At 43.8% G+C, this 15401-nt stretch overlaps 1 protein-coding gene across 4 annotated transcripts in view; it reads right to left on the minus strand.

Moving 5' to 3' along the window:
* The window catches only part of LOC106608331 (sodium/calcium exchanger 1), a 181798-nt gene that overhangs the window by 20477 nt on the left and 145920 nt on the right, over nt 1–15401 (minus strand). For all 4 annotated transcript variants that reach the window (XM_014206231.2, XM_014206239.2, XM_014206247.2 and 1 more), the window contains 2 exons: nt 8274–8422; nt 6628–6727 (listed from right to left, as the gene is read on the minus strand). In XM_014206231.2, coding sequence (XP_014061706.1) covers nt 6628–6727; nt 8274–8422 — 249 coding nt within the window. The remainder of the gene's footprint in view (nt 1–6627; nt 6728–8273; nt 8423–15401) is intronic.

Consider the following 15401-nt stretch of genomic DNA (forward strand, 5'->3'; position numbering starts at 1 on the left):
TCATTGAGGAGGTGTTCATCTTTCCATCATGTCCTACAGGGAGAGGCAGCCAGCTCCAAACCCAGCGGAGGCGACATTAAACTGGGCACACAGGACCGGAGCACTACATTCATATTCAACTTTACAGTGCCTTCGGAAGTATTCAGACCCCTTGGCTTTTTACACATTTTGTTAGGTTACAGCCTTATTCTATAATTGATTCAAATGTTGTTTTTTTCTCATCAATCTACATGCAATACCCCATAATGACAAAGCTTGAAACAACTGTATTTGGGGAGTTTCTCCCATTCTTCTCTCCAGATCCTCTCAAGCTCTGTCAGGTTGGATGGGGAGGATTGCTGCACAGAAATTTTCAGGTCTGTACAGAGATGTTCGATCGGGTTCAAGTCCGGGCTCTGGCTGGGCCACTCGAGGACATTCAGAGACTTGTCCCGATGCCACTCCTGCGTTGTCTTGTCTGTGTGCTTAGGGTCATTGTCCTGTTGGAAGGTGAACCTTCATCCCGGTCTGAAGTCCTGAGTAATTTGCTCCATTCATCTTTCCCTCGATCCTGACTATTCTTTCAGTCCCTGCCGCTGAAAAACATCCCCACAGCATGATGCTGCCACCACCATGCTTCACTGTATGGATGGTTCCAGGTTTCCTCCAGATGTGATGCATTCAGGCCAGAGTTCAATCTTGGTTTCATCAGACCAGAGATTCTTGTTTCTCATGGTCTGAGAGTCTTTAGGTGCCTTTTGTAAAACTCCAAGTGGGCTGTCATGTGCCTTTTACTGAGAAGTGGCTTCCGTCTGGCCACTCTACCATAAAGGCCTGATTGGTGGAGTGCTGCAGAGATGGTTGTCCTTCTGGAAGGTTCTCCCATCTCCAAAGAGGATCTCTGTCAGAGTGACCATCGGGTTCTTGGTCACCTCCCTGACCAAGGCCCTTCTCCCCCGATTGCTCAGTTGTCTGGGCGGACAGCTCTAGGAAGAGTCTTGGTGGTTCCAAACTTCTTCAATGTAAGAATGATGGAGACCACTGTGTTCTTGAGGACCTTCAATGCTGCAGAAATGATTTTGTACCCTTCCCCAGATCTGTGCCTTGACACAGTCCTGTCTCGGAGCTCTACGGACAATTCCTTCAACCTAATGGCATGGTTTCGAGTCTCATAGCAAAGGGTTATGCAAATAAGGTATTTCTGTTTGTTAGGTGTAATATATTTGCAAAAATGTCTAAAAACCTGTTTTCGCTTTGTCATTATGGGGTATTGTGTGTAGATTGCTGAGGATTTTGTTCTTATTTAATCCATTTTAGAATAAGGCTGTAATGTAACAAAATTTGGAAAAGGTCAAGGGGTCTGGACACTTTCCGAAAGCACTGTAAAATCCAATTAAACACTTCACTGTCCCGAATGTTAAATGATTGAGTTTAGCCAGCGGAAGCAGAGGTTAGGGAAGAAATTATATATATATATAGAGAGAGAGAGAGAGAGAGAGAGAGAGAGAGAGAGAGAGAGAGAGAGAGAGAGAGAGAGAGAGAGAGAGAGAGAGAGAGAGAGAGAGAGAGAGAGAGAGAGGGATATAGAGAGAGGGTCAGTGGGTTCACATCCTAGCTGAGGAACACTAATATTAAACTCTACGCTGAGACTCCAACGCTGGTTGACGTCTGTCGAATCCCCAGCATTAGAACCAGCCTGCATGCTAAGCTATTAGCTACCGAGCTATAGGCTAACTGAGCCAATTAACCAGTTAGCTATGGTAAAGAGATAAGACTGAGCCAATCTCTCCCCATGCAGTCACAGTTAATGGGATGAATCCTGGAGGATAACCCATCACACATCTGCAACACATACAGACACAAACAATCACATACTGTAACCTAGGGGTCAGCAACAGGCGGCCCACGGGCCACAACTGGCCCGCAAGTGATTTATTTTGGCCCCCTAAGTTTTGGGTAATAAATAAATAAATAATTATATATTTCATGTCTGGTTGAAGCATTCCCACAAAAAAAAAAGGCGTGATCCAGTCTCAACGTAGTCAAGGTATGAAATGATTGTTATTTTCAAATACACTCTCTTTTTTTGGGCTCAGTTGTGGTCAATTTGCAGTGCTTAAAATTATTATAATTATGTTACGGCCCCCGACCAGCAGCTCCTATAAAAATTGGTCCGCTGCTGAATCTAGTTACCTACTCCTGCTGTAACACATCTTTCTCTCTCTCTCTCTCTCTCTCTCTCTCTCTCTCTCTCTCTCTCTCTCTCTCTCTCTCTCTCTCTCTCTCTCTCTCTCTCTCTCTCTCTCTCTCTCTCTCAATAAGAAAATGGTGTTCTATTCTCTGAGGCTTCCTTTCATCTATTTCCCCTATCTTCCTTACTCCTCCTCCCCCTCTTTCTCTGCCTACTGAAGGCATATCTGTGTATCTCCGCCAACTCCTCACCCTCGACTTCATCAATGAGTCACATCTCTATTACAGCTGCTCAGTGTTGATAGAGGATGGTCGTTAAAGTAATTCCGGGTAATAATTTCTCTCTGACTGGCAGCGAAGAGCACATATGCTGCTGTGTCATTGAGATAGGCCTGGGGAGGTTCTCTGCAGTCAGTCACAGTCTCGGTGTTCTTGTCACAACTCAGCAGTCTCTCTTCTCTTTAGTGGTGATGGCCAAATAAATGAATCATCTAGCACTGTATTAGCTCCGTGGTGGGGCTGTCACTCACAGGTCACAGGGAGTACAGACACAGAGACACACACACTTATGACACACCCATCTGCACAGCCACAAAGAGATGGGCAGATTCACGAAAGGAAATAATGACAGAGTTGTCAGGGTAGTTATTATCTGACTGTCAGGACATTTATCTGAGACTGATATGGGGGAAGAAGTGAACACTGTGGACACCGGCCACACATACACACACGCACATCCCACATGAAAAAATACTGTAGTATATATATTATGGTTAAATACTATGGCATTCCCTGTATGTTTTTGCGGACATTACTGTATTATTTACTGTAGTGTTTTTGCTGTCTGTAGTATACTCTATTATTTACTGTAGTATTCCACAGTATACTACAAAATCCTATAGTAAGTACTACTCATGACCGAGGTATACTACAGTAGGTAGTATTGTATTCTACAGTATACTACAGTTCAAAATTATATAGTAAGTACTGTAGTATTCTGTAGTAAACTGTATTTTTAATGTGGGATTCCACACAGCATTGCTGCCCCACAGGTTTGGAGAAGCCACCAACCCACCCACTGGCGAAAATGTCACACCCAATCTCCATCAACACCCTGGACCAAGTCACAGTGGGAAGCCAATGATTTCTCTTAAACTAACTTGTGAGGAGGATAGCGCTGCAAATGCTACGCTGCCTGACACACTCTCCCTCTCTACTGGCTTCAGAACAAATATAATCAGAGGGGCTGCAGGGCAAAAGAAAGAAAAAAAAGAAAGAAAGATAAAGAGAGAGGGGAGGTAAGGGGAGATCAATATTTCATGACTGTATGTGCATTTTAAACACAGCAGCAAGTCCAGAGGTAGAGAGAGAAAGAACTAGACAGAGAGAGAGAAAGAGCTAGACAGAGAGAGAGAGAGACAGAGAGAGAGAGAGAGAGAAAGTGAGAGGGTGAGAGAGAGAGAAGCACACACGCACAGACAGCTTTTAGCGGAAACAAAAGGAGCTTAAATACCTGGGGTGTGTGACGGGTTAGTGTCTAGTCGATCCAGGAGGCGCACACACACACACACACACACACACACACACACACACACACACACGCTGTCAAAACGTCAACACAGCCTAATTCCAGATAAGAGAGCGGAGACAGGGCTTGTCATTAATTGAGCCAGAGCGGGAACAATTGAACGACACAGTAGATAACTAGCGCACACACACACACACACACACACACACACACACACACACACACACACACACACACACACACACACACACACACACACACAGTAATACACATGCTGTAACTTTCAACACACTCATACACACCCACAGATACAAAAAAACACACACAAAACACATTCACACCTCGACGAAAATCCAAAGTGCTTCAGTGGCCGCCCTATTAGACTGAGCTTATAGTCACACACTCACAGAGTTTTCAAGGCTAGTTGCCATGTCCTCTTTAGAAATCAAACTGTTTGCACATAGACACTGACAAGCACACGTAAGGTAATAAGGCAACAATGCTATGCACTGACAAGATGGCATCTCTAATCAACAGAGGCCTTGGGATCCCTTGAAGTGGGACTGCAGTGCTCCAGATTTCCACCAGTTGGTGTTTACATTGAAAATCAATCTTCTGAGGAGATGCTGCAGCGTGCTCGTCCGTTGTAAGAAAGGATTGTACACACGCGCGCACTGTGCCAGCCGGCAGGGAGAGGTGAGGGGAGTGGTGATTGAGGGGAGATATCTGGCCCCACCCCCAACGAGGCAAGACTGTAACTCGTTAACCTGTTAGGGCTAGGGGGCAGTATTGACACGGCTGGATAAAAAAACATACCCGATTTAATCTGGTTACCACTCCTACCCAGTAACTAGAATATGCATATACTTATTACATATGGATAGAAAACACCCTAATTTTTCTAAAACTGTTTGAATGGTGTCTGTGAGTATAACAGAACTCATTTGGCAGGCAAAACCCTGAGACATTTTCTGACAGGAAGTGGATACCTGATGTGTTGTATTACCTTTAAACCTATCCCATTGAAAAACACAGGGGCTGAGGAATATTTTGGCACTTCCTATTGCTTCCACTAGATGTCACCAGCCTTTACAAAGTGTTTTGAGTCTTCTGGAGGGAGATCTGACCGAACAAGAGCCATGGAACGATGATGGCCCATTAGACACCTGGCGCGAGTTCATGTTGGGTACCCTCGTTCCAATACGTTATAAAAGAGTATGCATTCGTCCACCTTGAATATTATTCATGTTCTGGTTAAAAAGGCCCTAATGATTTATGCTATACAACGTTTGAACGAACGTAAATATATTTTTTCCCCTCGTTCATGACGAGAAGTCCGGCTGGCTTAGATCATGTGCTAACAAGACGGAGATTTTTGGACATAAATGATGAGCTTTTTTGAACAAAACTACATTCGTTATGGACCTGTGATACCTGGAAGTGACATCTGATGAAGAGAATCAAAGGTAATGGATTATTTACATAGTATTTTCGATTTTAGATCTCCCCAACATGACGTCTAGTCTGTATCGCAACGCGTATTTTTCTGGGCGCAGTGCTCAGATTATTGCAAAGTGTGATTTCCCAGTAAGGTTATTTTTAAATCTGGCAAATTGATTGCGTTCAAGAGATGTAAATCTATAATTCTTTAAATGACAATATAATATTTTACCAATGTTTTCTAATTTTAATTATTTAATTTGTGGTGTTGAATTGACTGCCGGTTATTGGAGGGAAACGATTTCCTCAACATCAATGCCATAGTAAAACGCTGTTTTTGGATATAAATATGAACTTGATAGAACTAAAAATGCATGCATTGTCTAACATAATGTCCTAGGAGTGTCATCTGATGGAGATTGTAAAAGGTTAGTGCATCATTTTAGCTGGTTTTATGGTTTTGGTGACCCTGTCTTTGAATTGACAAAACATTACACACAACTCTTGTAAATGTACTGTCCTAACATACTCTAAATTTATGCTTTCGCCGTAAAACCTTTTTGAAATCGTAAAACGTGGTTAGATTAAGGAGATGTTTATCTTTCAAAGGGTGTAAAATAGTTGTATGTTTGAAAAATTTGAATTTTGACATTTATTTGGATTCAAATTTGCCGCTCTTGAAATGCACCTGCTGTTGATGGAGTGCACCACGGGTGGGACGCTAGCGTCCCACCTAGCCCATAGAGGTTAATCCAGGGAGTGTTTGGGGATAAAAGGGGGAAGCAGTCTGCATAGCAAGGCAGAGTAGGAGAGAACCAAGAGCATTATGAAGAGTGGGAGAAGAGAGATTACTATCTGTGAGATCACTATCTGTCAGATTACTATCTGTGAGATTACTATCTGTGAGATTACTATCTGTGTGATTACTATCTGTGAGATTACTATCTGTGAGATCACTATCTGTCAGATTACTATCTGTGTGATTACTATCTGTGAGATTACTATCTGTGTGATTACTATCTGTGAGATTCCTATCTGTGTGATTACTATCTGTGAGATCACTATCTGTCAGATTACTATCTGTGTGATTACTATCTGTCAGATTACTATCTGTGAGATTACATGTTGTGACCTGGACTGTCGGACAAACACCCCTGTGTATCGGACCAGATTGGCTGAGGACCTGAGTGTGAGGATTACCCCTGGAAAACGGAACGGACAAAGAGAACGGTTTGTGGACTGTGAGGTGATTGGTGAATTCCTCCTTCTTTCCCCGTGTACGAAAATCCCAAATAAACTTCCCCTTTGCATTCTATTTGTGCTACTGGTGCCTGTTTTGTTATTGAACTTGGTGACGTGGAAACCCCACACCCTTGATCTCGCTACAGCAGGCACACACACACACACACACACACACACACACACACACACACACACACACACACACACACACACACACACTCGTGCGGCGGTCAAAGCATTCAGCTCACCGGCGCTGACAGTGATGGCCTCGATGAACTGGTCTCTCCAGCTGTTAGTCCCCACCAGCAGGGCCAGGTTTGTCTTCTTAATCAGCTTGTCCACAGTGTTCTGCACAGGGAACACCAAACACATGGAGTTCAGGAAGAACATATTGGGGAAATGCATATAGAAAAGCAAGGGCATCAAGTCCACAAATTCATATAGAACACATGACTATTTCTGTCTTTAAAACCTATGTACTTGTCTGTAGTAAGCATGTATTTAGAATAAACAACGAGGGTAAAGGTTGGGGAGAGAGCTTGGGTGTTGTAAGTACTGCCTCGGCCATGTAATGTCACTGCTATAGTAGCCAAGAGCCAGTCCTCGGGAGCTAGTTGACGATGCTGTCCACATACTATGATAATAACATAGGCCAGGAGGATAGAGAGCGGAGGTTCAGTCTGTTACTGGGCCTTTAGCTGCAATCCTCTCTTTGATAAAGGCTGCTTCCCAGAGGACAGGTGCAGGCTCTCCTAGAGTACACTCAGGAAATCAATCCTCATCACAGCCTGTATAGATTCCAAAACAAGAAAAACTGGATTTCTCTCCCTACAGAAGGAAACAACTCCTCCTCGATCCATCCCTTCCACCACCCCTCCTTCACTCCTGGGATGACAGCTGGATAGTACCCCTCTCCTCCTCTGTCCATCCCCTTCTGTCTTCCCTCACCATCAGAAGGAAAATCCGATATTCCCTTCTCTGGAAGGAAACGTCAATGGTAATTGAATTGACTGAAGCTTTGGAAAGTAAATGGTGGGATGGTTTATACAGGAATGGACAACTACACTACTCTCTCCAGCTCTGCTAAGGTCTCTGATATAACATATTGATATTTGGAGAAATAGACGGACAGCCTCATCTACTGTCCAATTCCTAGCAAGGTGTGTTGGATCGAAGTTGTGCAAAGAAGAGGAAGAGAGAGAAATCTACTGTCTGCAAATCACCTACTTCCTCATTCCTATCTGTTAGCCCCAGGCAAGGGATTCTGGGTCTTGGTTGACGTTAATCTTAAAGCGGAAAAGTTGCAGACTACCGTCTGAAAGTTGAAGCTCTTTTGAAGCAGCCACTCGCTATGACTGAGGTTATACACAATTAAACTCTCCAGCCCCCCCCCCCCCCCAGGATACAGAGTCCTTCAGCCAGCTATAGGATCCATAGGCCCCCTCCCTCCCATAGCCTCCCACCCAACCTCACAGTGAGAGCCACTCCAGTAAGAACAGGAGACGATCCGTCAAGTGCTCACAAGCATCCACCCATCAGTCTGAAGAGTGTGTGTGGGAGAGGGAGAAAAAAGCATTTGCGTGTGCGGACACACACACACACACACACACACACACACACACACACACACACACACACACACACACACACACACACACACACACACACACACACACACACACACACACACACACACACAGACCTTAATATTCATGATAATCACATCTGTGTTTGTCTGAAGAGTGTCTGTGAGTGAAAGAGGAGAGCATGCACATACACAGTTATATCACTCCATGATTATTACATATGCGTGTATGTCTATCTGAGGAGTCTCTGAGAAGTGCATTACGTGAGAGAAAGGAAATGGAATATGTATAAATACACGAGCACACACCTTAAACTCATAGGATTCCTCGATGATGATTTCAAGTTTGACGTGATCCCCAAGCATGGGTCGACCCATATCAGCGATGCGTTGCTCCTCATCATCCACCCCTGTTAGCGGCACCACCTCTTCCACCTCTTTCTCAGCCACCTCTGTAGCTAAGAGACAGAAGACGGTGGATTGTGACTGACGCCCATGACAACTGACATTTTATGTAGTAATATTGTGGAAGCCGTCAACATGAAAGTGGTACATGTAAGCAGTAAGGCCGGCGGGGGTGTGGTATATGGCCAGTATACCACGGCTAAGGGCTGTTCTTACGCACGAAGCAACGCGGAGTGCCTGGATAAAGCCATTAGCCGTGATATACTGGCCATATACCACAAACCCCCGAGGTGCCTTATTGCTATTATAAACTGGTTACCAATGTAATTAGAACAGTAAAAAAAAGGTTTTGTCATACCGATGGTATACAGTCTTATATACCACGGCTTTCAGCCAATCAGCATTCAGGGCTGGAACCACCCAGTTTATAATGCAGTGTAAAATATGCTTTCTTGCTTTTCCTCACATATTTACTTACATAACCCTTATTTAGCCAAGTAAGTTATGGTGAGCAAAATTCTCTTTGACAGACAGACTAAATGGTTGTTTCAAGAAAAACAAGATGATTGTAACCCTTACAGCTCCCACCCTCCAGAAGTAGAATAGGTCATTGTGCAGGTGAAAGTAAAAGCTGTTTAGCTCCGACCCTCCACTCCCTCCCTCCCTCCCTCCCTCCCTCCCTCCCTCCCTCCCCCGTCGCCCACCACCTCCAAGCCATCATATTCATCACAGAGAGAGGCAGCCGAGGTGTGCTTCCACGTTCCCAGCAAGGGAAATGAGAATACTATGGGAATGGGCCCTGCAGTCTCTCCCTGATAGATGGGCTCATTCCGCTGGGTCAGAGTGGTGCTGGGAGTAGGGTAGGATGGAGGGAGAGAAGAGGAAGAGGCTTATGATGATTGCTGAGGTGATGGGGTAGCAGGGAGGGATAACAGCAGGGGGGATGGGACAGGTTAACGTCAATGGGTTCATGGTGGGTTTACGGTGACACAAATGATCCAGACCTGCCACACAACGAAGGTACATAAGACATAGAACCAATAAAGCTATGCAATCATCCATGCATATACCTTTGACCACTATTCGAGGAAGACCTGGCTGCTTGACTTGAAAAAACAACAACATATAGTGCTATTCTCCCGCTCCTGCTGGAGGCTGCTATTTATGATGTGGTGTCATTAAGGCTTTGAGGGAAACTATTTCTTATCATTAGTAGAAGGATTGAACCCATCAATGAGTTGTCATCGTTTGCAGTTTTTTCTTCATCCTGGTAAATGTGCATGTATCTCTGTCACAGTGGAAGGATCTCAGTAGAGGTCTCACTCAGCGTGGAGCAGCTAGGTCGTGTCAGTGGGTAACAAATGCCCTCCTCACTGACCTCTAACCAGTGTGGAACACACTGCCTACTAGTGTCAGCCTCAGCCCCGCCACCCTCAAACTGATCAGAGGTCAGTGAAGAACAAGGTGTAGTGGTCTGGGTGTAGCTGGTGCAGAGGAGTCAGGTGCAGGACAGCAGAGATGAGTAACACAAGTAACTTTACTCAAATATTCCAATAACATGTTGTAATACCGAGCCCACAAATAACGGACCGAACATACATAAAACAATCACTCACAAACACAACATGGGGAACAGAGGGTTAAATAATAAACAAGTAATTGGTTGAGTGAAGCCAGGGGTGTAAGACAAAGACAGAACAAATGGAAAATGGATCAGCGGCGGCTAGAAAGCCGGTGACGTCGACCGCCGAACTCCGCCCGAACAAGGAGAGGGACCGTGACACAAGGAGAGTGCATCTCAGCTACATGTGTGGTAAATCTGCAGGGCTTCCTTGAAAAGAGACCCTGGTCTCAATGGGACTCTCTGCCTAAATACAGGCGAAGTGGATTCTACAGTGGACAACTGCACCACATTGCCAATAGTGAGGAAATCCTAATGGCATACATTTATTACTCATATTTTATGGCTCTTCAAATCCACAGGAATGCATTTGGAAGCAACTATCAAATAGAATTGAAAACTTAACCAAATATGACAACTTAAAAACATTCAAAATGCCATGTTGGAGAGTGTACAGTACACCCATCATTAAAGGCCCAATGCAGCCATTTTTATCTCAATATTAAATCATTTCAGGGTAACAATTAAGTTACTTACTGTGATTGTTTTAAATAAAAAATTAAAAAATAAATAAAGGATTCTTAGCAACAGCAATTTCTAAAGCAAAAATTTGGGAGTGGTCTGAGTGCGGAGGGAAAAATGGAAAACTAGCTGTTAAAGGAAAACTCCACCCAAGAACTATCTTGTGGTATTTGATTCATTGGTCCATTGTTGACATAATCCCAAAATGTTTTGCTTGTCAGTACTCAAGTTTTCAAGATATGTAACTTTCAAATTACTGAAATTATCCCTGTATGGTGCATTTTGCAGTTACATATCTGCATCATACGCGATGATTTCTGTATTTTGAAAGTTACATATCTTGAAAACTTGAGTACTGACAAGCAAAACATTTTGGGATTATGTCAACAATGGACCAGGTGTTTTTTCAACTCCTACACTAAAAGAGCATTATCATAATTTTCACACTTTCACAGTATTGTTCCAACCTCATAGCATGGAAACACTGTATATATAAAACACAGGAAAATCACATGTTTGACTGCACTGGACCTTTAAGCTATGCGGTCAGTCTAGACCTTTTACAAGCCCTCCAATGATATATAAGAGAGGATTAGATCATAATGACTCCATTTTGATGACTCCATCATAAAGACTCCATTTTCCAGATCTTGTCAAGTGTGGTTAAATCATGAGATGATTAAAGGCCTATTTGCTGAGGTATTCTCCACTTTGTTAATATCATTAGGGGCTGATATGTGTATGTTGGCAGAGGGATATCAAGCTGTGTTCGCCATTAGGTTTGTCAGAGGTGTATTTGGTGGAGGGATTCTCACTGGTATCCAGGTAGTTAGCTACGATGTTACTGTGACAACTTGAATGCCTGTGCAGCTGGTTGAGCCGTATAATACAATAACACTCTGCTGCTGTGATGGTCTGTTCATTGATAATAGTGGAGGGAGGGAGAATTAGGACAGAAAAACACCACAGGCTTACAGAATCAAGATCCAAGAGCATTTTCTGTGGACATTCTAACAGCAAAGCCATTGTTGTGTCAATGCTTCCCCTATATTCATTTAGCAGTGATAACAACGATATATACTGTTGTCACGATTCCCACCGACGGTGGCGCCCCCTCCTGCTCGGGTGGCGCTCGGCGGTCGTCGTCACCGGCCTATTAGCTGCCACTGATTCCCTTTTTGTTTTCCCCTGTTTGTGATTGTGTGCACCTGTTCTGAGTGGGGGTGATTAGCGGGTCTATTTAATTTATCTGGTCCGCCTTTTCTTTGTGCGGGATTATTCTTTACTGTAGAGGTTTGTGTTGACGCGTTTGCGCTAGTGTTGCGCCACATTGTTTTTCCCGTGTGTTTGGGGCACTTATATTGTGTGCGCTTATTTCTCTGTTTGGGGTGGCTTGTTTATTCTCGCCTGTAGAACTTCATTAAAAAACCACTACATTGTGCTCGCTGCTTCCTGCGTCTGATTCCACCTACGACGCCCGAGCCTTACAACTGTACAAAAATATAAATGCAACATGCAACAATTTAATTGATTTTTCTGAGTTACAGTTCATATGAGGAAATAAGTCAATTGAAATAAATTCATTAGGCCCTAATCTTTGGATTTCACCTGACTGGAAATACAGATCTGTTGGTAAAAAATAAATGGGCCTCAGGATCTTGTCACGGTATTTTTATGCATTCAAATTGCCATCGATAAAATGCAAATGTGTTCGTTGTCCTTAGCTTATGCCTGCCCATACCATAACCCCACAACCACCATGGGGCACTCTGTTCACAACGTTGACATTAGCAAACCACTCGCCCACATGACGCCATACACGTGGTCTGTGGTTGTGAGGCTGGTTGGACTTACTGCCAAATTCTCTAAAATTACGTTGGAGGCAGCTTATGGTAAAGAAGTTAACATTCAATTCTCTGGCAACAGCTCTGGTGGACATTCCTGCAGTCAGCATGCCAATTGCACGCCCCCTCATCTGTGGCATTGTTGTGTGACAAAACAAGACATTTTAGAGTGGCCTTTTATTGTACCCAGTACAAGGCACCTGTGTAATGATCATGATGTTCAATTAGCTTCTTGATATGCCACACCTGTCAGATGGATGGATTTACTTGGCAAAGGATAAAATACTCACTAACAGGAATGTAAACTAATTTCTGCGCAAAATTTGAGAGAAATAACCTATTTGTGCGTATGGAACATTTCTGGGATATTTTAGATGGTGTGTTTATATTTTTGTTCAGTGTATATATACACTTAACGAATATTTCTACCAAGACGCGCTTTTAAAGGGATAGTGCGAGATGTTGTCAATTAAGCCTGTTTTCTACTTACCCAGAGTCAGATCAACTCTTGGATAGCCTTTTTATGTATCTGTGTGTCAACTAGCATTAGCCCAATGACAGGAAGTGTATGGGAACAGCTAGCATTATACCTGTTCCCATAGACGTCCAGTTGTTATGTTAACGCTAGTTAGCAATAGCTCGGAAAACTACATTCAACTTCCTTTAAAAATTCTCCCCACGGTGCCGTGGCACGCATCAGTTATATTTCAGATGGTGTCAACATCATATTTGGATGCATTTTGGAGTAGAATGTCCTTTTAAAAAGGCACCAGAAGTGGCATTCTCACAGTTCTACAAAACAATATCTCACCCACACACCCACTACCTTTGCCACCGCTGCTGAAAAAAATCCTAGGGGAACACTGCAATGTTCTACAGCATTCTACATGTGCTCTGTGAGGCTCTGTCACTACATTATACAACTTGTCAAGTTGTGAGAGGAAGATGTTATGTCATACCATGACCTAGTTGTCACCCCCCTGAACCCATAGGCCCATGATGACATCACTATAAGCTGACATGACTTTGTAGTGAAAGGATATGGGCCTACTGTGACTTGTCCTATTAAACTGTGTGAATTCAAATCCAAAATGAAGAATATAAAACAGACAATGTCTTGGAGACTGGGTATGGATATTGGAACGATGTTTGGAGAAAAATCCTGCTATTATCTAATACAAACCACACAGGGTTCTATTGCCTCTATGCTCTTTCTCTTCCCTCCCTCCCTCTCCCTCCCTCCCTCCCTCCCTCCCTCCCTCCCTCCCTCCCTCCCTCCCTCATTCTCTCCAACTCTCTGGGGCGTGTGGCGGTAATTCAGAACCACCGCTGTCCCACGGCCTAGTGCAGTGATCTGATTTGGTGCGATGGGAACCATTCAGAATGACATTTCCAGTTCGCAGCCCGGCAGTGCATTGTGGGTTAACATCAGCTCCAAAGCCATTGGTTCCCCTCCGTCGCACCACCATGGGGCCATTCAAACCCAGTCACACTGGCGCAAGCAGAGGAGGGCAGAGGTAGAGGGGCCAAATCAGGACCAAAAGACTATGGAGGAGGATATTGGAGCTACTTTTCCCATTATAAGGGTGCCTTAGTATGGCTCGGTGACCAACCAAATGTGTACTGTATATGCTTCTGTCTTGACTATGTACCGGACGAACAATGAGATTATTAATCTCACAGCGACAACCTGGATAAATAAATATGCTTTCAAAATGTGTGAAATTAACCGGTGCAGCTCAACATAGCCTATTACTGACTGAGTGGGCTGAAAACGCTACAAAACGGTGTCCAGGGCCAAATCACGCCAGCTGAACAGCATGTAAGCCTTAATTACCATGAGAGTGTGGTGTTAACTCTGTCTAATGAGTGACTTAATGAACTCAATTAAAGAAGATGTGAGTCTCAGGTGTAATTACTACAGCCGCAGTAACCTTGTTATCCATCCCCTTCCTCTGAGTGCCGGCTACCGCACCGTGCCACCACAGAATACATCTGACTGACACTGGAGGGAAGGTCTGGAACGCTGTGTTTTTCTATATCACTGTGGCTCTCAATCATCCATTCGACATGCTAGGAGAGATGTTTGGTTAAGCCTCCTGTGTGTTTCTCTCTCTCCCTGTTTTTTTTTTTTATCTGCCCTCTTCCTACCTTCGTTTCTCTCCCTCTATGTGTTTCTCTGTTGTGTTAGTCTCAGCGTGTGTTCCTTGTGTTTCCATCGATGCTTCTCCAACGTCTGTGGTTGAGCGGAGTTCAAACGTGCACATTCGCCTTTTTGGAGAAAAGATATTCTCTCTCTTCTTTTTCGTCGGGAGGAAGAATGCAGAAGGCTTAATGCGAGCTGACGGCTGTGGGCCATTGCGAGGTTGCCATGCTTTGATAATCTGGTTTCAGAGGAGAACAGAGAACATCTAAACAGAGTGAGGGGAAGATGAGCGTATCTAGAGAGGGGTGTAACAAGATCCCCTACCAGTCCAGTCCAATCCATCCCCCACTTCTGTCTTTAGACGAGCTAGGGAGTGTGTGTGTGTGTGTGTGTGTGTGTGTGCGTGCGTGTGTTTGTGTGCCTGCATTTGTGTATATGTCTAGAACCACCCAGTCTGGAGAATGCTCTCATTTGGTTCTGTTTAGACTGAGCCATGTAATTTGTTTAGCTTTTTAAAGTAGAGCTTTTCCACAAGAGTAAAGCACAGTCCACCCTGTCATCCAGAGTCAGACTGTATCCACTGAAGCCTATCTGACTGCAGGGATGAGGCCTAGTGAAAACAATGGAATTCTATCCTACTTCAAAGGACAGTAACAGTTAAGAGGCAGTCTAAACAGCATCTGGGTCTCATGTCTTGGGCTATCTTGAGCATGTGGACGATTTGAAGCTTTAAAGCTGAATAGCATCTGTATTATATTCAAAATAATTGAATACAAATGTGCATGTTGTAGAGTTTTTAAATGATATTAATAATCCAGTACTGATATTTTCCCAAACTATGGAGGACAGAGTATCATTATTATCCTGTGGAGAGCCAATAGTGTTCTCATTAACTTTTT

Source organism: Salmo salar, chromosome ssa01 (genome assembly GCF_905237065.1).
Source record: "Salmo salar chromosome ssa01, Ssal_v3.1, whole genome shotgun sequence".
Lineage (NCBI taxonomy): Eukaryota > Metazoa > Chordata > Actinopteri > Salmoniformes > Salmonidae > Salmo > Salmo salar.